General features: G+C 44.4%; 1 protein-coding gene and 1 pseudogene across 1 annotated transcript in view; both read left to right on the forward strand.

Moving 5' to 3' along the window:
• CDC34 (cell division cycle 34, ubiquitin conjugating enzyme) overlaps positions 1 to 23,888 on the forward strand; it is a 63,695-nt gene that overhangs the window by 34,044 nt on the left and 5,763 nt on the right. Inside the window, exon 4 of the mRNA XM_077475622.1 lies at positions 2,568 to 2,702. Within this exon, the coding sequence (XP_077331748.1) occupies positions 2,568 to 2,702 (135 nt within the window). The remainder of the gene's footprint in view (positions 1 to 2,567; positions 2,703 to 23,888) is intronic.
• Positions 17,364 to 17,479, forward strand: LOC143979651 (5S ribosomal RNA; annotated as a pseudogene).

A 23,888-nucleotide genomic window follows, 5' to 3' on the forward strand; every position in this document is an offset into this window, starting at 1 on the left:
CAGCTGCGTCCCCAGTTCGAAGAGGGTGTGCACACTTATGCAACCATTTTTTTTTCTCCCCTAAAAGATATTAGTTTTGTCTTACAATTGAGTTCTACAGTTTATAGTTCACATTCAAGATGGGAAAAGTTCTGAAATTATTTATCTTTGTCAAATTTTTTTTTACATCACAGAAACCTGACATTTTTAACAGAAGTGTTGACTTTTTATATCCACAGTAGTTTTACCTTGATTTTTTTTCGCTGTCAGACTTTCTTTCATCTATTCCTTGTTGGATGCAGGGGCGTAACTATAGGGGGTGCAGCAGTCGCGACCGCAACTGGGCCCTGTGATTCAGGGGGCCCATGCAGCCCCCTCTGCATATGCCCGGCAGCAGCATAGGCAGCTAGGGGTACCAGTGCACCATGCACACGGGTGGCTGGAGGTGGAGGGTGACTAGCAGAGCTCAATGCTCGACTATCGCACTGGCTGCTCTTTAGTTGTGCATTTCCCGCATGACCTGTGTCCTCGGCCGGCTCCTCAGAGTACCCCTCTCCTGCTCTATGCATTGCCGCTCAGTCCGATGTCTGTTCTCTCCAGCCAGAGTCCCGCCCCCCCGAGTCTGGCCCACACTGCACTGCATACTTCTCCCGGGTAAACAAACTTTAAGCACACATATGCAGTGCAGCCCTATGAGAGCCCCCCGGAGGACACTGCAGGCTTGTCTGCCAGCCCCCCCCCTCCCCCGTCATACACAGATGATAAAAGGTCTTTCTGGGAGATATGCTGATCACCCGTCCAGCACACTGGATGGAGCCCAGGCCAACATGGATGAGTGCGTGGCCTGCAGCTTGGTCATGGTGAGTGAGAGGACCCCATCCCCCACACACCATTACTTACCCCCTCCATCTCCCCCTGGGGACAGGGGCCCCTTCTCACCTGGGGGCAGTAACTTCATCTGCCCTGGAGAAAAGGACCTCATCTCTTCTGGGGACGGGGACCCCATCCTGCCTAGGGACAGTCCCCCAATGGGGCACCTAAAAATAAAAATAATAAAAAAAACTACTGATACCAGTGGTGGAACTACAGGGCTCACAAAGGTCATACCTGTTACCACGCCCTGGAGCTCCACCGCCGGAGTCAGAGGGAAGGGCCCTGGCTGGGGTTCAGGGGGGCCCTTCATGGTTTCTTGCATCGGGGCCCTGAAGGTTCTAGTTACGCCACTGGTTGGATGTAAGCGTTAAAGTGGTTGTAAAAACTTGCTAGACAAAGACATAAGCTAGTGTGCATCACTTACTAGCTGTTTATGAAATACTTAACTTAGATCAAAGCTGTTGCAGCGGTGCCCGTATGCCGATATGGCAGGTGACACGTCTCCCGGTCACAGCACATGTCGGCACATGCGGATACAGTGAATATCTCCTAAACGGTGAAAGTTTAGGAGATGTTCATGATACCTTGAGGTTGGCCTGTTTGCCACTCCTCCATGAGCTCTGCCAGATAAGCTATCTCAAGGACCAATTGTTCCACCTTTTTCCTTTGGTCTCTGGCTTTGACAGTCTGGCTGTTGAAACCTATGTTCTGAGAGACAGAGGCAATACAGATTTGTTACCCTGACTTTGCTTTAAACTTGTAAATCCGCTTCCTGCAAGATTTCTTTGCATGTGGAAGACTTATTTTCACTGGTGTGAGACTTTGGAGTTTTCCCAGCTTGCCTCTTTGGTGGACCATGTTCTTTCTTTCCTGCAGCTGGGGTTAGAATAACATTTTGCCCTTTAGTATGTTAAGGGTCAGGCATCTGCCCTGTCCTATCCCTGTTTAATGTCCTCTTGCTACTAATTCACTAGCTTATACTTTTCATTCAAAGGGTTGCACATAATGCCCCCATCTCCTTTCCACCTGTTTGATTTAAACGTAGTGTTGGTGTAAAAAAAAAAAAAAAAAAAAAAAAAAAGCCCCCCCCCTTCAATTCTATTTGGGACATGCTGCCAACTTGTAAGACTTTCCTTTGGCCATCACTCTGGGTAGAAGTGATGAGTTGCCAGCAAGGAGCCTCATTTTGATTTTGTATAAATGCAAGGGTTTTTTTTATTTTTATTTAATTTTTTGCCCAGAGGTCTCTGCCTTTCACCTTTTTTAATGTATATAATTTTTTTACCCTTTTGTCCAGGACTGGTTCACTGCTTACCTCAGTTTGAACTGCTTTTGAATGTCCTTTGTTTTTCTCTAAATGGACAATATAGAATATCGCTTGCTACACTAGATCGGGTGTGAGGTGACAGGCATTAGTTTCTAAGGAATTAGTCTTTAGTTTCTGGGTCTAGTGTCCAGTTCTCCTGTGGGTGGCAACATAACCCCTGTTTGCTTATTACCAAAAGTGTCCCTCAAAGAAAATGAATTTATGGTGGGTATAAATCCCCCTCCTCCTTTCCCCTTTTTTTATTTTATATAAATTCAGCTTTAAAAAAAATAACCCTTATGTTGGTTAATTCCTAATCTGTTTTTACAGCTTGCTTTTTATTGTTCTTGTATACAGAGATAATAAAATGGTTTAATTTAACTTGATATTATGTAATGAATTTCCACAGAACAATCCTTCTCAGTGTAATCTCTCTGCTGAATGAACCAAACACATTCTCGCCGGCCAATGTGGATGCATCAGTTATGTATCGAAGATGGAAAGAAGGCAAGGGATGTGATCAAGAGTATACAGAAATTATCAGGTGAGGTCACTTACTGTGAATATCTAGTATGTACAGTGACTTGAAAGTATTCACACCCCTTGAAATTTTCCACATTTTGTCATGTTGCAACCAAAAACATAAATATTATTGTAATTTTATGTGATTGATCAGCACAAAGTGGCACATAATTGTGAAGTAGAAGGAAAATGACAAATGGTATTTTTTATATATATATATATATATATATATATATATATATATATATATATATATATATATATATATATATATATATATATATATATATATAAAAAAAAAATTATTTTTTTTTACAAATTAATAACTGAAAAGTGTGGCGTGCATTTGTATTCAGCCCCCTTTACTCTGATGCCCCTAACTACAATCTTGTGAAACCAGTTGCCTTCAGAAGTCACCTATTTAGTAAATAGAGGGCACCTGTGTGTAACTTAATCTCAGTAAAAATTAGAGCTGCACAATTAATCACAATTCAACTGATTCTTTCATATAAGTGGAGAGACTTATCTGCTCAATCAGCTCTCCAAAGAAAACATCTGGGCAGTCTTCCAAGTTTTTTAACGTGAAACATTGTAACTAACATCCTCCTTAGATCAAAGGGATAAACTTCTGTGTGTAAAGAAAAAATCCAGGCAGTCTGACAAGTTTTTAACAACCTGTAAATGCAGGAAGTTTAACCACTTAAAGTCTAAATGTTTTTCTGGCACTTCTTTAAGTTAAAATCAATATTTTTTGCTAGAGAATTACTTGGAACCCCCAAACATTATATATATTTTAGCAGAGACCCTAGGGAATAAAATGGCAATTTCTGCAATATTTTATGTCACACTGGATTTGCCCAGTGGTCTTTCAAACGCATTTTTGGGGAAAAATACACTTCAATAAATAAAATAAAAAAAACGAAACAGTAACGTAAACAGTAAAGTTAGCCCATTTATTTATTTATTTTTGTTTTAATGTGAAGATGATGTTACGCCTTGAATTGTGATCTATCTTCTAAGCAAAAAATTCATGATTCTCATTTTAGCCAGAATCGTGCAGCTCCAGTATAATTACATCTGTTCTGTGAAGCCTTCAAAGATTTGTTAGAGAGCTTGTTCTTCTCTTTCTCATTCAAGCATACATGTTCCATAAACACAAAAGAATGCAAAGTTGTAATGTACAAAAGGTAGAAAACAGGCAATTACAGCTTCCAACTGCATAGAGCTCACATAGAGAACATACAGCCCCACCGGGTCAAATGGTAATAACCACCATTAAAGAGGAAGTAAACCCTGATGAGTTTACTTCCTCTTTCGTTCCCTGCAAAGGTAAAGCATAATGGACTACTATGCATCGCATAGTAGTCCATTATGTGTGACTTACCTGACACAGGAGCCAGCGAATTCACCGCTGTCCCCTGTAGTCCGGCGCATCCATCTTCTCGGTGGGTCTCGCTGCTCCGCCGCTGTCGTTCGGCGAAGACGTCACTCCCGCGCATGGCATATTCACCGTTGGCGGTGCCGCGCTCAGTGCGCACGCCGTAGACAGCGGTGCCTGTCTTTCGGCAAATATCTCCTAGGTAGGTTTAGGAGATGTTTCTTGGACCTACAGGTAAGCCTTAATCTAGGCTTACCTGTAGGTCAAAGGGTGTTGTAAGGGTTTACAACTACTTTAAGTAACCAACAGAAATCACCCCAATATCCTATCTATAATCGGGTCCACTGGGACCAGGCCTAGTGCATCAAGCCAACCTCCCTAAACCCTCTCAAATTTAGCAGGACATCCAGGATGCTGGTAAATAACTTTTTCATATCTTAACCCCTTCCCCCCTTCCTGCGTACTCGGCTTCCGGGGGGTATACCGGGATGATGCCCACACCTGTAGGCATCATCCTGGTACCGTTTTTTCCAGCGGGCGATTGGCTATCCAGCCATAACAACCGAAGCGGCTAAAAGCCGCTCAGCTGTTATGCCGGAGGAGCGGGAGGGGACGTCCCCCCTCCCACCGCTGTTACCGGTGCTCCCGATTCAACATCCGATGCCTCCGGCTGCTGGGGAGGAACTAATCCTAATGGTAAACACGAAGCGACGTCATGACGTCACTTCCCGTTTACTCGGCTGTAAATGGCGCAGGTTTTAAAAAAATATACAGTATTCAGAATCGCTGTTTTCGGCGATCTGAATACATTGAAGTGTAAAGGAGGGATGGGGGGTCTTTTAGACCCCCCATCCCTCCATAAAGAGTACCTGTCACCACCTATTGCTGTCACAAGGGATGTTTACATTCCTTGTGACAGCAATAAAAGTGATCAAATTTATTTTTATTTTTTTAAACAATTTAGTCATTTTAAAATAAATAAAAAAAATAAAAATAAATGTTTTAAAGCGCCCGCCATCCCCGCGAGCTCGCGAAGCAAAGAAAACGCATACGGAAGTCGTGCCCGCATATGTAAACAGTGTTCATATCACACGTGAGGTATCGCCGAGATCGTCAGAGCGAGAGCAATAATTTTAGCACTAGACCTCCTCTGTAACGCTAACCTGGTAACCCGTAAAAAAAATGTAAAGCGTCGCCTATTGAGATTTTTAGGTACTGTACTTTGTCGTCAATCTACGAGTGCGTGCAATTATAAAGTGTGACATGTTTGGTATCTATTTACTCGGCGTAACATTATCTTTCACATTATGCAAAAGAATTGGGCTAATTTTACTGTTTCGTTTTTAAATTCATGAAAGTGTCCCTCTTCCCAAAAAGTTGCGTTTAAAACACAGCTGCGCAAATACAGTGTGACCTAAAATATTGCAACAATCGCCGTTTTATTCTCTAGAGTCTCTGCTAAAAAAATATATATAATGTTTGGGGGTTCCAAGTAATTTTCAAGCAAAAAATATGGATTTTAACTTGTAAACACCAAATGCCAAAAATAGGCTTAGTCATGAAAGGGTTAAAGTAGTACCCATATGGTATAGCCATTCCTTAAGGGATAGAGGGGAAGTGGTTTTCCAGTGGAGGAGAATAATTTTATGTGCCTGAAACAAGGCTTTGTTAACAGCTTTCCTAGTAAAGGCATCTAATATAATATCAAAAACTCCCAGCACAAAGCGCCTGGGGTCAGAAGGGATGTCTGTTTGGAATACTCTATTGACCATTGCAAGAACAGATGTCCAGTATCTGAACCTTTGGACATCTCCACAGCATGTGGATGAGATCCCCATGATCTCCGCTACATTTTGGACAAACTGGTTCTGACAAAAGACCCATTTTAATCAATTTCACCCGGGTATAATGAATTTGGGATTAAACGCTGAGAACTAGTTTGCACTGTTCACTGGACAAGTCTACCACGTCGGATTCCCACAGATCCATGGCCTTACAGGGGTACACTTCCAAATAGATATTCAGTAGGGATACATAACAATTAGAAATAAGGCCCTGCTGTGTTTCACTATGCCACAACAGCCCAAAAATAGGTGCTGGGGAGAGAGAGAAGAGGGCAAATTTTGTGCCTGTACTAAATGGGACAGCTGCAAATAGTAAAAATACATGGATTGTGGTAGACCGTAAAAAGTCTGCAACGAATGAAAGGATAGCAATTTACCAACTCTAAAGAGATGCTTAATGTGTGTAATACCATAAGCACCCCAATTAGGAGCATAGTTAAGTTTTGCCAGTTCGGGGTACATATTCCAAATAGGGCTAAATTTTGTATCCCAGTTACCCCTTGCAGCTATTTAACCATACCCCAGATTTTGTGCATTAACCTATATGTGGGGAAGAGACGGTTGGGTTTAGCAAACAACTGTAATTCTAAACCACCTGAGAGTGAAACTGATCTAGTGTGGTGAGGCATAATGGACAGGGAGGAATTCCGAGTTTCAAGAGCGGCTCTAGGTAACTATTCCCACGTGCTGCAGTTGAGCAGCCAAATGGTAACTTCCTACCATAGAGAGCCAGAGCTTTTTACAAAGTTAACTTTTTCCAGGAATTTAGTAAGCAGCAGAATTATATTGAGAAGGGAGTAGTTAAATCGGGTGAAATCACCACACCTAAATACTTAAATGACTCAACTACCGGGACAGGGCAGAATGTGTGCAGAGAGGGATCAACTATGCCCTCCAAGGGTAACGCTTGGACCAATTGATGGTTAAGCAAGAATAGGTACCAAAGTCTGATCACTGCCATAGCTGTTCTCAATGAGGCATCTGTGTCCCCCAGCAGCACCAGAATTGTCGTTTTGCATATAGCATTCATTTCTTATGCAGCATGCCATACTGGAAGCCCACTATGTCCCCTGAGGCACGAATTGGAGTCCTTAGTGGTTCAACAGCTAGGGATAATGGGTGAAAGCTTGCCCCTACCAAGATGAAAGAAGGGGGATACCGCACTGCCCATCCGACTAGCGGCATGCAAGGTTTGATAGAGGAACCGCACCCAGGAGATGAATCTCTCTCCAAATCCAAAGAACTCCAGTACTACCCACAAATAACACCACTCTGTTTGGAGTAGGGAAATGGGTCTGCATGAACCGGGATCCGTGGGAGATTTGGCCTGGCTTAAGTAGAACATTAAATGTTTGTAAGAGATGAGGCAGGATAATGGCTGAATATTTTTTATAAACCTTGATGAGGATACCATCTTTCCCTGCTGCTTTACAAGCCGAGAACAAACCCACCTCTCTTTTATCGCCTCCCAAATCAATAGGAGCGTCCAATCGTGCCCGCTGTGTCTCAAGACCCGAAATATGCATATTCAACTCGCCGTCGGTGTAGTGTATACAAGACTGGTACGTTTCAGAGTAAAATCGCACCAGCTCAGTCATGACCAGGTCAGGTGTATTAAGAAGCCTGCCTGATTGAGACTTCAGGGCTGCCATTGGTGGAGCTGCAGATCAAGCATTAAAGTGGTTGTAAACCCTTAAAACCAACTTTGACCTATAGGTAAGCATAGATTAAGGCTTACCTGCAGGTCCAAGAAATATCTCCTAAACCTACACGGTTTAGGAGATATTTGCCGAAAGACAGGCACCGCTGTCTACGACGCATGCGCCGTAGACAGCGGCGCACTGAGTGCACCTCGGTCAATGGCGATATGCCACGAGTGGTGGCTCCCGTGCGCATGCGTGGGAGTGACGTCATTGCGGCTTCGCCGAATGACAGCGGCAGAGCAGCGAGACCCACCGAGAAGATGGATGCGCCGGACTACAGGGGACAGCGGTGACTTCGCTGGCTCCTGTGTCAGGTAAGTGACACATAATGGACTACTATGCGATGCATAGTAGTCCATTATGCTTTACCTTTGCAGGGAATGCAAGAGGAAGTAAACTCATCAGGGTTTACTTCCTATTTAACTAGATTGGCTAACAGGTGGCCGGTTTGCTCCCCCTCCTCCTAAAACGCACGCTTCCTAAAGAAACGTCTCTGCTCCACAGAAGAATATGCCAAACATACAAGTGCATCCTGTGTGGACAACCATAATTCTTTAGTGTTGTCTAATGCCGCGTGCACCCGACCGAACTTTCCAGCAGAAAAGGTCAGACGGAATCATTCCGTCAGATATTGCGATCGTGTGTTGGCTTCATCAGATTTTTTCTGAAACAATTCAGACAGATCTAGAAATGGAACGTTTCTAATCTGTCCGGAATCAATTTGTCGGGAAAACCGTTCGTCTGTATGCTGGTCCGATGGACCAAATGCAAAGCTAGGGCAGCTATTGGCTACTGGCTAATTGAACTTGGTTTTCTAATCCCGTCGTACGTCATTACGTTCAAAACGAATGGACTTTAGTCCGTCGGACCTTTTCTGCTGGAAAGTCCGGTCGTGTGTACACGGCATTAGGGATTCTAAATGTATTCCCGTTCCTGCCTTTGCTCATGCTGAGACAGTTGGGGTTTACCCTGTTTGCTAGCGTTTTTCACAGCTGTTCTCTCTGAGATAAGTATGCTGCTCAAAAAAACATTTAAGTTGACCCATCTAAGAAGGACATCTGAGGAATTATCCCCCAAAAAAGTGATATTTGGGTCTCTGTGGTCCGCGGAAGGGAACAAGTTAAGCCAGAAGGCGTTTATTTTCCAAGGAGCATGCTTTCGGGTAGTAGAAAACCTGGCTTGCACTTGGATCATCAATAGGGAGTGGTCAGACTGTGGGTGCATAGCCAATATCACTGACAGTCACGTGCAGCAGTGTTACTCAAACATAAATCTATCCTGGACAAAGATGAGTGAGTTTTAGAAAAACATGAAAAAGCCAGTGTCAAGGGATATCTAATCCTCCACAAATCCTGCCAGCCGAACTCTTAAATAAAATGAGATGCTCTAGATGTTGGTGAACCAACAGGAGGAGGATGCCTATCCATCTGTGGCTGTAAGCAACCGTTAAAGTGCCCCAGTATAAAAAGGGGGATGTCAGGTTTGTCAGACAAAAAAAGTTACCAAATGTCTCACACAGTAGTAGAAAGGGATATAAATCATTGCAATAACACATATAAAAGCATACAGTCTAAAATATATATGAAAATATATCTGCCTTCAGCATCAATTTGAGCAGCAATCTCCTGACAATCCTGTGAGCCCTGTGTCTAAACACACTGGCCCACCCAAGCATATCTGACACATGAATTATTTGGCGTGAGGTGGGTTTCCTGTATCCCGCATATAGCAGGCTGGTATTTACGAAGCAAGGCATTCATCATGGCCCTTTGTATGGGACAGTGAAGACTCTGAATATTCCATGGCACTAATGTGTCCTCTGACATGGGTCTCTTGAGTAGGTAATGTGGCCAGAGGGGCAACAGCACACCGCCTCCCCAGCAGGAGTTTAATAAAGCAGTCCAGTGTGTCTAAGCCCTTGTACACATGGTCGGACATTCCGACAACAAAATCTGTCGGATTTTGTCCGAAACTGGTGTTGCATACACATGGTCGGACAAAGTTTTCGGAAAATCCGATCGTACCTAACGTGATGACGTTATTTAGTTACGACGGACTACGTTCAGGCTAGTAGCCAATAGCTTTGGTCTAGGAATTTGATCTGAGCATGCGTGGCACTTTGTCCGATCGGAATTCTCTACACACAATCGGACAAAGTCCGATCGGATCATGTTGTCGGAAAGTTTTATAGCCCAGCTCTAAAACTTTGTTGGTCGGATATTCTGGAAACAGTCTGATGGAGCCCACACACAGTCGGATTATCCGACAACAGGGTCCGATCGGACATTTTCTGTTGGAATGTCCGACCATGTGTACAAGGACTAACCGTTCACCCCAAGGAGGCCACAAGGATGGAGCAGGTATGGTATTCATCCAAGCCATAGGAACAACTAGGTTGGAGCCATAGTACCAGAGAAGGTACTTCATCCATGCCTACATGGTCCCTTCTAAACAAACCCCTGGGTACAGTGTGCACAACCGTTAAAGGGTACAAATTCACTGTAGTCTCCCAAACATAGCAAGAAAAACATTGAAGAAGGTGATCTCCCCGGGCAGGCAGATCCCCTCAAGGAGAACAGCTGTGCTCATTAGTACAGCAACTATCGTGCGGGGTTAACTGCATGCGAACGCCCATCGTCTTCCTCCTGGTGTCATCCACTTGGGAAGCTTCATTCATGCCCAGCCACTCCATAGCTTCCCCAGCTGTGTTAAAGGCGGGCAGGATATAGCATTGCATAGGTGAGTGAAAACCTCTGCAGTCGTTTTCTAACCTCCTGTCAATTTTGATCATTTGCGCTGCACTTCAGCAGACAAGTCCAGATAAAAGGACACTGTGACGCCATTGTACTTGATGTTTCTGGCTAAGCGTAGCACAATTTCTCTGTAATGGAGTAATCCGGCAAGTATAGGTCTGGGTGAGTTCCCTGGGAGGGAGTTGAGTGTGGTGGGCTTGTTCCACAGCAAACGATTGTAAAGGCATCGCGCCCACATATATCCTTCAACCATTTTCCCACAAAATCGGTAGGGTCATTCCCCTTCAGAGCGTTCGTTAAGACCGACTATGTGGACATTGTTGTGCCTGAACCGATTCTCAATATCGTCAGCACAATCATGAACTGCATGAACCATAGGGCTAGCACATCTGGATTCAGCAACTAAAGGTGGCAGCTAGTCTTCCAGGTCACTTATTCAGCTCTCTGTCACTGTAGTGCATTCGCAAATTTTCTGAAAGTCCCATCTCAACAGGGAAACTTCCTTCTGCAGCCCTCCCAGCTGTGTTTTAACAGACTTAACTGTGGCAGTACAAGTTTTTACTGCTTCAAGTATTTCTCCTAGTGTTTGTTCCTCTCCCTCCCCAGGATCTGTTCTGTCCTGTACTCCATTTGCTCCTCATCCAGGGATTGTAATGCAGCTAAATCGGGGTTTTGTATAGTGCAGGGAAGCAGCAGCCTGTGTGTCTGTAAAGCACTCGTTCCCGTCCCTGAAACTTATGGGCATAATAAAGGATGTCCCTGGGGTTGTCCTTACCCGACTGACTGTGGTCTGGCCAGTTCTGGCTCCTGCCCATTTCAACTTGCCTGAGCCATGAGGTGTCCTCTGAGGCTGTGAGCTGGTGCTGTGTTGAAGCTACTGACCCGCAGCTTCTTTCTCAGATTTCCGGGTCATGAGTGCTATAGGGGCAAAACCATTGTCTAAACGGGAAGAGCATGGGAAAATCGAATGGTGACAGCCCCGCAGCGATCAGTAAAAGGATCAGTGCAGGGAGCCTTGTGAAGCACTGCTGCTCAGATGCCTGGTCCATCTACACCCCCCTTGTTGGAGAACCTTAGTGAATTACAAATGCATGACACACGTTTCACATATTTATTTGTAAATAAATTTGAAAACCATTTATAATTTTCCTTCCATTTCCCAATTATGTGCCACTTTGTGTTGGTCCATCACAAAAAATCCTGGTAAAAAACATTTTAAGTTGTAACATGACAATATATGGAAAATTTCAAGGAGTATGAATACTTTTTCAAGGCACTGTACTTCTGAAAATTTGACCTGATAAGGTACAAGTCATGTTGTACTACTTTAATGCTGTGAAAGTTGAACTTCCCCCCCCCCCCCCTTTCACTAGAAATTAAATCAGCACTTCATCTTCCATTCATTAGAGAACCACGATTAATACCTTAGGCCAATTTAAAACTGCCTCACATTTTTGCCGCCTGCGATCACCATGTCCATGGGAGCAGGGTACATAAAGCCAATGAAATTGACCTTGTACTGCATGATTGCTGTCACCAATCTCAGCGATCACACATGTAAACAAAGACCATGTTGCAGCCAGCATTCTTGTTTCCTCTGGCACTGATTGGCTGTCAGAAGAAACCGATATTCCTCAGTGATCGGCAGAGGTTTTGTTTTTTCAATGACCCTGTACTGAGGTGGCTAATGATCAGGGACACTGGCTGCTCTCGTGACACTGCATGGTGGTGAAGCAAACCAGTGTCCATGATCACTAGCCACACCAGTACAGTGTCCTCATCCCTGTGCAGCCAGTCAGTGTTCTTGATCAGTGCCTCACTAGTAGTGTCATCATATCAATGCAGCCAGCCACAGTGCCCCTGATCACTGCACAAGCCACAATTCTTGCCAACCTGCACAGCCAGCAACAGTATTCTTGATTGCCACTACACCAGCCCCAGTGTCACTACACCAGCCCATTGCAGCCAGCACCAATGTCCCTGATCACCACCACACCAGTCCCAATATCACCAGACCATTGTAAGCCAGCAGCAGAGTTCCCGATCACTGTCACACCAGTGACCGTGTCCTCAGACCAGTGCAGCCATCAACTGTGTTCCTAATCACTAGCCCCGTTAGTACCAGTGCCATCAGAACCAGTGCAGGCATCAACAGTGGTCCTCATTGCCACCACATTAGTACAGTGTCACCAGAGCCGGTGCACCCAAACATTGTTTCTGATCATCACCACACTGGGGCAGTGTTGCTGCTGCCTGCTGCCTGTACAGATGCATATAACAGCGCTGCTAGACAAGCATGAGACAACCAATAAAATAAACCTATGCTCAAACTGGAGTCCAAAAATGACTTAAAACATGGAAAACCTATGTAGGCAAACTCATCCAGAGGAGGATAGCTGAATCTAGTAATTCCCTGGTGGCAGATTCATCTAAGGGCAAACCCAGACAAACCATATTCTGTATTGTGTGAACAGATAACAGAAATTTCACAATACTCATTTTAAATATCTTCACAGATTTACCTGATTTTCACCATAAACAAATTAGACAATCTCTAATGGAAAGTATTCTATAGGTTCAATAACTTCTCAATCAGAATGAATTTGAGTCAGATTATCACCCAGCATTAATGAATGACACCGTCACAAGCCAACCTCAATGCACTTTCATTGGGCAACTATGTGGCAAATGAGGTTTTGATAGTATAGAAAAATCTTGCGCTAAATATAGGCAAGACTGCTGCACTTTTACTACTCCTTGAGTATGAGGAGGTGAAGATACGGTGTACAAAATATAAAAGATGTGCACTGTCTCGTTTTTAACATTTACGGTAATTATATTTGGAAAAACGTATTGAAAACATTCTTTCACTGGAAAGTGGTTCGCTTGATTTTATAGAAAGTTTTGAACATGGATTGAAATAAAAACACCAGGACACTTTTGATATTTTTTTTTTTTTTTTGATGATGCTATGATTATTATTTTTTTTTGATTTAATGTTTATTTTGAATTTTATTTTTTGATGAATCATTTTCTAATGAATTTGGTTTCAAATTATGTTATGTTCGTTTTAATCACATGGTGGTAACTTTTGTGTTTGTTCACAATACTCCACTTTATTGATTCACATGAGACGGCGCATATCTTTATTTTTTTTATTTTTTTATATTTTGAGCACCAGATGGGGTTTATTGATAAATGTAAAGTTATGGACTTAGGGGCTAAAAATATGCATGCATCATACACACTAGGGGGAGTACACCTGGGGGAATCCATAATGGAAAAGGATCTGGGAGTTTGGTATCGTCAATAGGCGACGATTAAAATTTTTTTTACAGTTACCAGGTTAGCGTTGCAGAGGAGGTCTAGTGCTAGAATTATTATCTCACGTGTGATTTGAACACCGTTTACATATGCGGGAGCGACTTCCGTATGCATTTTCTTTGCTTCGCAAGCTCGCGGGGACGGCGGGCGCTTTAAAAAAATAAATTTTAATTTTATTTTTTTATTTATTTGAAAATGAATAAATTGTTTTAAAAAAATAAAAATTGAATCACTTTGATTGCTGTCACAAGGAATGTAAACATCCCTTGTAACCGTAATAGGTGGTGACAGGTACTCTTTATGGAGAGATCGGGGGTCTAAAAGACCCCCACCCACCTTTACACTTCAATGTATTCAGAACGCCGAAAACGGTTGGCCATTGGCAGCCGAGTAAACGGGAAGTGACGTCATGACGTCGCTTCCGTGTTTACTATTAGGATACTGGAACGAAGCCGATTACGGCTTTGTTCCAGTTCCTCCCCAGTAGCCGGAGGCATCGCAGCGTGAATCGGTGCTCCCGCTCAATAACAGCGGCGGGAGGGGGGGACGTCCCCTCCCGCTCCTCCCGGCATAACAGCCGAGCGGCTTTTAGCCACTTCGGTTGTTATGGCTGGAAAGCCAATTGTCCGCTGAAAAAAACGGTACCGGGATGATGCCTGCAGGTGCGGGCATCATCCCGGTATACCCCCCGGTAGCCGAGTACGCACATCTGCGTACGCTCAGCGGGAAGGGGTTAAAAGAGGCATGGACTGCAGAGAGATATAATTTCTTTAAATACATCACGGGGCACAGAGCCATAGTAATTACTATGTTGGTTATAGTCCACCTTCAGGTGCTGGACACTGGCACACCCTAAACAGGAGGAAGTTGTCTCCCTATATAACCCCTCTCATACCAAGAGCATCTCTGTTTTTTTCGCCAGTGTCTATGATGTTGGTCACGAGTGAGGATGTGCTGTGCTGAGCTCCACTGGAGCAATCCTTGCTGGGGCTAGCTATGCAGCCGGATCCACTTAAAGTGTTTTTTAGGCCAAATTGAATGGAGCCCGGGCCTCTTATCCAAAGGAATGAGGCTTTGCTTGTAAACGCTTCTCTTTTTAGAGAGCCGGACCCCCCGGATCCAGTACTTTTGGTATTAAGGCCATAAAGTTTTACTTTAACGGAACCCACCGTGAAGGGTGAAGATTGGGTCTGTTGGTTTTACCACAGAAAACCCTGCGGAGGGAAAGGTATGTGGAGTTTTCTTATGAAATGTCTCCTTTAAAGTAAATTTTGTCATGCCTAAGTGTCACCATGGGGGGGAGGCTGAAGGGATCATGTACCTTCTCATACTTTCCTCAGAGATCATGCTGTGTCACAGAAGCAGCAGACTTTTTTTTTTTTTTTCCTCCGGCTAGCAGGCAAACCTCCAGTAAGTTTGGGGGATTTTTGCTTCCTCCAGACACCCCCACCTGAGCTGAACTCTTCCCCTCTTCATAAGGCTGAATATAAGGGAGAACTAATAATTATCGGCAATGCCGTTTTCTTTCACCACCCCTACTTGGCGGCGGCTTCCAGGTCTCCTCCACACCATCCCTCCCTCACTCACAAGCCGATCCTGTCGGAGGCCCGTACCTGCGCGGGAAAACTTTTTTTGAAAGGGAAAGGAGGGGGGGGGGGGGCACGATGTGAGGTGGGGCCAGGGTTTAGCACAGTGTTGGCATCCTCCAACGTAGGAGTGTGTTTAAAAAAAAAACTCCATTTGTGCTGGCTGCAAAATTGTCGGAGAGACAAAGAGTAAAGAGGAGCATGAAAGAGGTTTTGGTGGCATTTCCTATTTTACTATTTGCATCAGGCTGAGCATTAATAGCAGTGGCTGGACTATTGCTCAAGCAGTGGATGCGATTTCTTATGGTAGTACCTCTGCTTTGTGCATTGGACTAAGGAGAAGACGGGTTCCCTCAGGGGACCGTGGTGAGGCTAATGAGTCCTCTTCTGAGGTGTCAAATGCGGGACAATCGGCTGTTTCAATCTTAAGATTCATGGTGCAATTTTTTGCTGAATGGTCCGCTCCACATTTATGTACCCTTAAGTGAGTGAGTTCGCTAAAGCCTCCTCAGGCTGTGCATGCCTTTTCCTGTCCATTCATTGTTGGAAACGTTTTTTGTATCTGAGAGGATCAGCCAGAAAAGCATTTTATTCCCTCCTAAAAAGTTTTCACACTTTATCCTATGGTGGAGGAAATTCATTAAGTAGGGTATACCGGCAATTAACACTGCTATATCCTTTGTGAATAGGAGTTTGACTTGTCCGGCAGACAATGCTCAAATGCTTAGGGATCCAATGGATAAAAAGTTGGAATTCCTATTAAAATAACTGTCTCAGCCTGCGCTGACAGTAATTGCTTAATCGTTGAGAGACCAGTTTAAACAGGTGTTCAAAGTTATCCTGCTCAGCAGGCCCAGGATCTGGCAGCTTTGTTTTCAATAGTTGCTATGAGCGATTCTATCCTTCAGACCTTGCGCCCTTCGCTAAGCTCCATGCAGAAGCTCCTGGCTAGTGTTTCTTTTTGTTGTTAAACAGCTATTTGAGGATGTTTTGGATAATACATCCAAAGAAATTCTAGTGGAAAAGTACCCCTTTTGCCATTTAAGAAAAGGAATAAATGTATTTTCGTTTTAAAGCTGCTCCTTCTGTGCAAGGGGCATCAGCCTCCAGGCAGTCACAACGGCTTCTGCTGTCAGGTTCAAAAGGTAATCCTTGGGGTTAACCCCAGGGACAAAAAGTCTTGGGGGAGGAAACCTACAAGATACTGAAGCCTGTTTATGAGGAGGTGCCCCCGAACGCTCAATAGGGGGAATTCTTTTGCAGTTCTCAAGGATCTGGCAGGAAGAGTGTCAAGACGAATGGGGGGGACTTCCTCAATAGCTCCAAGTTACAAACTGGAGTACCAAGAGTTTCTCGTTTTCTCAGATCAAATGTTCCTAAGGATCCAGAGAAAAAGAAGTCTTTCACTCAAGCATTAGACCATCTTGTGGCCTCCATGTAAAAGCAGAGGTTGGGGTTTGGTTAAATCCAAATGGACGTTCTGGATCTCAGAAATCTAAATTCAGTTCCTGAATATAGCCATGGAGTCAATCCAATCAGTTATCTCCATCAAAGATGCACACTTCCATATGCCCATTTCCTCGCTCATTAGTAATATCTACTTTTCAAGGTAGAAAATGCTTTCCAGTCTAGCTACTGCACCTTGAGTGTTTACAAAGGTTCTGGCCCCTCTTCTAGCTGGATTAAGGGCCCAATGATTTACCTGGACGATCTGTTCTTGATAGTCCAGTTGATAGCCCGCTTGGACCAAAGTATGGTCACCACATTCAAATACCTGGAATATCTAGGTCGAATTCTCAACCTAAGAGAAATCGTCTTTAAATCCATGAAAAAGGCTAAAATAATTGGGTCCGATCATAGCTACACCCAGAAAATGGTATTCTTGCCCCAGGCAAGATCAGCACCATAAAGGAACTGATTTAGGTGGTCGAAGCAAGATGACGTCTTTTCAACTTTGCATGAGGATGTTGAGATGATAGGTTCATTCGGGGCCGTTCCTTATGCTCGGTTTCATTCGAGACTGCTACAAAACAGTATCCTCTCGGCTTGGAACAAAGGGTTCAAGCTCGAGAGTCCCAATGTGTCTGACTCCAAAGCCCACGGCCACATCACCCTGAAAGTGCCGGATCTCGTCTGATCTTGGAGGCTAAGCAGGGTCGGGCCTGGTTAGTACCCGGATGGGCCACTTGGAAATACCAGGTGCTGTAGGCTGGGTATGCCAGAGCCTCAGTTTATGGTGAATATCCAAAAATCTGCAAAGGTGAAAATCTTTCCTTCAGTCACCACGGAAGTGCCCCAAATCAGAAATGGCCTTGCCCATTATCATTCTAGAAATATCAGGCAGAGCACTTGGTTCTGAGGGCCTGAACATTCAGTTTACGGTATTGTTTTGCCAATATTCAATCCGACTATGCCATAGCAATGGCCTATATTAATCACCAAGGGGGTACAAGAAGTTGTGCAGCCCAGAGAAAGGTGAATCATATCCTATCTTGGGCAGAAAACCAATATACTTTGTCTATCGGCAGTCTTCATTCTAGGAATAGAAAATTGGCAGGGGGACTACTTGAGTCGCCAGCAGTTGTTCTCGGGACAAGGGTTCCTTCACCCCAATATCTTCCTGTCAATATGTCAAAGATGGGGGATCCCAGACATAGATCTGTTTACGTCCAGGTTCAATAAAGAAATCAACAACTTTTGTGTCAAAGGATCAACTAGCATGTGGAACAGATGCCTTGCTATTCCCGTGGAATCGGTTCTCACTGATTTATGCATTCCCTCCTATTCTGCCTGTGTCCACGACTTCTTTGCAGGATGAAGCAGGAAGGGAAGTCAGTGATTCTTGTGGCCCCCAGCGGGGCTCATGAAATCTTGGTATGTAATCGTGGATCGTAAAGATGACAGTAGAGGACCAGTGGACCCTACCGTCACAGCCAAACCTTCTTTCACAAGGTCTGGTATTCCATCCTACTTTACAAATGCTAAATTTACCAGTTTGGCTATTGAGACCCTCACTATGAAGAAACGTGGGCTGTCAGGTTCAGTGGTTTCTATCTTGGTTAATGCAAAGGAGCCGGCCTCCATAATTTATATATTATGGAGTCTGGGAAGCCTATGTCTCCTGGTGTGAAACCCGGGGTTGCACCCCAGGAAATAGGTCAAAGGTAGAATCCTTCACTTTCTGCAGCTGGGGTGAGAAATAAAGCTGGCCTTGAGTGCTTTCTAAGGACAGGTTTCGGCATTATCGGTATTCAACAACTACTTGCTTTGCATTGTTTGGTTCGTAACTTTATTCAGGAGGTAACACGGCTTAATCCTCGGTTAGGTCACTCCTGAACCCTTGGGACTTTAATTTTAGTTTTGTCGGCATTACAAAACAGCCTTTTATTGGGCCAATACGACATATTCCCACTTTTTGACAAGTTGGCTGCTTTTTTTTTTGTAAATAGCCATATTATTGTTCACAAGGATAAGGTAGTATTGCATCCTCATCCTAACTTTTTACTGAAGGTAGTATCTGTTTTTTATCTAAACCAGGATATTGTTATATCTTCATTTTTTCCAGAACCCTGCTCTATGGGGAAAAAAATCACTACATTCTCTTGATGTGGTGAGCAGTCTACTTAAAGATGACTGCTCTCATTTGGAAAATGGATGTTTTGTATTGCCTGAAGTTCCTAAAAAGAGGACAGGCAGCATGGAAATCTACTATTCTAAATGGATTTGACAAGTAATCGTTCTAGCTTATTGTTTAACCACTTGCTTACTGGGCACTTAAACTCCCCTCATGCCCAGACCAATTTTCAGCTTTCAGTGCTCTCACATTTTGAATGACAATTACTCAGTCATGCAACACTGTAACCAAATGATTTTTTTGGCATTTTCTTCATACCAATGGAGCTTTCTTTTGGTGGTATTTGATCACCTCTCGGTTTTTTATTTTCTGCGCTATAAATGAAAAAAGACCGAAAATTAAAAAAAAAAATGAATTTTTCTTCGTTTCTGTGATAAAATTTTGCAAATTAGCAATTTTTCTTCATAAATTTTGGCCACAATTTATACTACTACACATCTTTGGTAACAATGACCCAAATTATTGCATATTATATGATCTGTGTGAAATTTATAGAGTCTACAAGCTATGGTGCAAATCATAAAGATTTGCAAAAAAAAAAGATGACATCTGATGTACTAAGGCCTATCTCCATTCTTGAGACCCTAACAAGCCAGGAAAGTACAAATGCCCCCCAAATGACCCCTTTTTGGAAAGTAGACATTCCAATGTATTTAGTAGAGGCATGGTGAGTTATTTTAAGTTGTCATTTTTTCCCACAATTCTTTGCAAAATTAAGATTTTTTTTTTTCACAAAATTTTCATTGTAATAGCTTATTTCTCCCACACGGAATGTGCATACCACAAATAACACCCCAAAATACATTCTCCTACTCCTCCTGAGTATAACGATACCACATGTGTGAGACTTTTACACAGCCTGACCACATACAGAGGCCTAATTTTGAAGTAGCACCTTCAGGCATTCTAGGAGCATAAATTACACGTTTCATTTCTCAACCACCTATTAGTTTTGAAGGCCCTGGAACACCAGGGTAATGGAAACGTCCAGAAAATGACCCCATTTTGGAAAGCTAACACCCCAACGTATAATCTATGAGGCATAATGAGTCTTTTCAATGGTTCATTTTTTTCCAGAAGTTTTTGGAAAATGTGGAAAAAAATGAAAACGCATTTTTGTTTTTTTTACACAAAGTTGTCCGTTTTATAAGATATTTCCAACGCATAGCATTTACATAGCAAAAATAACACCCCAAAATACATTCTACTACTCCTGAGTATGGCAATACCACATGTGTGAGATGTTTACACAGCCTGGCCACATACAGAGGCGCAACATGCAAGGAACGCCGTCTGCGTTCCAGGGACACATAGCCTGCACATACCAAGAATTACACCCCCAAATACATTAGGCTGAGCAAAGTGTAAAGAAAAGATTACCTGTGGTTTTAGAAGCGCAGTTGTCCACAGGAGGATATCACTGGTCCAGGCAGCAGGCAGGGACTTGGTCAACAACAGCGAACACAATTTTTCAGGCAGCAGGCAGGGATACAGTCCAGGGTCAGTGCAGAGATATTGTCAGCAGTGCCAAAAATATTGGTCCTGGTAGTACAGGTCCTTGTGGTGTGGTCAGTGCGGCGTGACGGCAGTAAGTCCTACAGGCAGCAGACAGAAGTACAGCCTCGTTCAGGACAGAATGGGGATAGGGGTAGAGGCTTCTCCCTCCCAAATCTCTTTGAAGCCTCCGGGTCTCCAGACCCTAATCTAGGAATAAGAAAACAAAGAAAATTATTTTCTTCATCCAGAAAAACTATACTGGAGCCCCTCACATATGTGAGACCCCGTGTTGAATCCCACTAGTCCAGTTGCAGAATACAAGATCAGTCCAAGAGGCAGGCAAATATCGTGGTCAAACAGTTCAAGGTCAGTTCCAGATCAGGCAGCGGTATGTACAGAATCGGCAGGCATAAGAGTGGTCAAATAACAAGCCAGGGTCAGTTACAGAGCAGGCAGTGGCATAAGGGGTGTGAAGGTGTATGAAGGCAGGAACTGAGGATTATGTTTACCATACTTCACAACAAAACATATTGAAGTATGGTAACACCGAAAACAGTCGCCTATGCAGAGGCCTGGTTGGGAAGGACGTTGTGCACAATAATATGTGTCTCTTCTGACTCCTGCTCTGGTACACACCTTACATCTTTTTTGTCGTCTTTGGCCTGTTGGTTTGGGAGGGATTTTATCGGGAAAGTGGCGCTCGGAGAGTCGACTAATAACATGTGATCGGATATTTTCTGGTGGGCCGTTTGGGAAAATAAGGGCAGTGAAAACTTCCTCCTGGTAGCCAAAGAAACGTTTGGGGTTTTAGGTGGAGTTGCGGTAAATGACATAGGAATTGTAAATGGCCAATTGAAAAAAATAAATTGCTACTTTTTTGTACCAATGGTATGTCCGTCTTGTGACAAGATATGGTTCCATCATTTGGTCGTTGAAGTCGACTCCCCCCCATGAACAAATTGTATTCATAAATGCATTTTGGTTTTTTTACGGGGCCATGCCTTCTGGGGATTTCCACGAACGTATCATTGTGGATAGAAGACAACATATACACATCCCTTCTGTCCCTCCACTTCACTGCCAGAACCTCCTTGTTTCTCAGACTTGCAGTTTCTCCTTTTCGCAGCTTCTTATTTACAAGACTTTGAGGAAAGCCCTTCTGATTCCTTTTTACGGTGCCACATGCTGGCGTCTTCTTCCGGTGAAGGTTGTGGAACAGGGGCAGAGATGTGTAGAAGTTATCTACATACAGGTGGTAGCCTTTATCCAATAGGGGGTATATTGGGTCCCAAACAACTTTTCCGCTGGATCCCACGTAGTCCGGACAATTAGGGGGCTGCAGCTGGGTGTCCTTCCCTTCGTACACTATGAATGAATATGTGTACCCTGTGGCTCGGTCGCATAATTTGTAGATCTTCACCCCATAGCTGGCCTCTTTGCTGGGCATAAATTGCTTCATTTTAAGCCTACCACTAAATTTAATAAGGGACTCATCCACACATATGTGTTGGTCCGGGGTGAACAATTTGGGGAATGTTTGTGAAAAATAATTAAGTATTGGAAGAATTTTGTAAAGCCTGTCGTAATTTGGGTCATTTCGTGGAAGGCACTGGGTATTGTCGCTGAAATGTAAGAACCTCAGGATCATCTGATACCTGGTTCTGGGCATTACCGCGGAGAAGAGCGGTGTGTGGTGGAGGGGGTGGGTTGACCAATAGGTACTCAATTGATTTTTTTTGTTGAGTCCCATGTTAAATGTGAGGCCTAAAAAAACCTTGAACTCCTCCACCGTTAGGTCTCTCCATTCATAGGGACGGGCATAATAAGATGTCGGATTTTTCAAAATAAATAGTTGTGCATACAGGTTGCACTGGGCCACAATTGACAACAACATATCCTCCGTAAAAATTAAATTTAAAAAAATCTATTGGGGTAAAAGTCTCCGTGTCCACCTGGACTCCTGGCTGGGCAGTGAAAGGGGGAACATTGGCCTCTCCTGAATTAGGAGGAAGCCACAAGGGGTTCTGAAGGGCATAGGGAAGGCCGGCATGGCTCCTAACCCTTTGGGGCTGAGATGACACCCCACTGGTACTTGGCCTTTCTTGCCGGGGCACTGCGGTGCTGGTGGATGGCACTGCGGTGCTGGTGGACGGCACTGCCTCACTAGAACGCCTTCGTTTGATGGGCCGGATATCTTCCTCCTCGGATTCAGTCAGTGTTTCACTGCTGAGGACTGGCTCATAATTTATGTCTTTTTCAGAATCCGAATCTGAAGAGGAGAGCTCCCTGTTGCTCTCGTCGGCCGTGGAAAGAATTTTGTACGCCTCATCGGCGGAAAAGACTCGTTTAGACATGGTAGCTGGTGTTAAGCCTGCACTGATGGGCACTGATGAGGTGGCACAGATGTGCACTGATTGATGGCACAGATGTGTACTGTTGAAGCAGCACAGAGGTGGCACAGATGTGCACTGATGAGTCGGCACAGATGTGCACTGATTGTACAGATGTGCACTGTTTAGGTGGCACAGATGGGCGTTTTTGAGGTGGCACAAATGGGCACTGATGGGTCGGCACAGATGTGCACTGATTTATTGCACAGATGTGCAGATTTATTGCACAGATGGGCACTGCTGAGTCGGCACAGATGGGCACTGCTGAGTCGGCACAGATGGGCACTGCTGAGTCGGCACAGATGGGCACTGCTGAGTCGGCACAGATGGGCACTGCTGAGTCGGCACAGATGGGCACTGATTTATTGCACTGATTTATTGCACAGATGTGCACTGATGAGGTGGCACAGATGTGTACTGTTGAAGCAGCACAGAGGTGGCACAGATGTGCACTGATTATACAGATGGGCGCTGTTGAGGTGGCACAGATGGGCGCTGTTGAGGTGGCACAGATGGGCGCTGTTGAGGTGGCACAGATGGGCGCTGTTGAGGCGGCACAGATGGGCGCTGTTGAGGCGGCACAGATGGGCGCTGTTGAGGCGGCACAGATGGGCGCTGTTGAGGTGGCACAGATGGGCACTGTTGAGGTGGCACAGATGGGCACTGATTTATTGCACAGATGTGCAGATTTATTGCACAGATGTGCACCGATGAGGCGGCAGATGGGCACAGATGGGCACTGCTGAGGCGGCACAGATGGGCACTGCTGAGGCGGCACAGATGGGCACTGGCAGGGTAGAGATGGGCACTGGCAGGCACAGATGGCACAAAAAACACTTTTTTTCTCAACTCACAGAATCTCTCTCCTCACACGCTGTCTCTGTGTGAGGAGACAGATTCGGCAATGGGAGATGATCTCATTTGTTTACATTTGAGATCATCACCCATTGGAGGCGGCGATCGAGCTGTAAACGGCCGCTGTAAACAGCCGTTTACAGCGATCTGTGATTGGCTGTGTCCAGGGGACACGGCCAACACAGATTTTCCCCGATGCGCGTAGTCAATAGACGTAGTCCCGGCATTCGAGATCCGCGCTGTA

This window comes from Lithobates pipiens, unplaced genomic scaffold (assembly GCF_037356315.1).
Source record: "Lithobates pipiens isolate NorthernLeopardFrog02 unplaced genomic scaffold, aLitPip1_a1.2 Scaffold_13, whole genome shotgun sequence".
Taxonomy (NCBI): domain Eukaryota; kingdom Metazoa; phylum Chordata; class Amphibia; order Anura; family Ranidae; genus Lithobates; species Lithobates pipiens.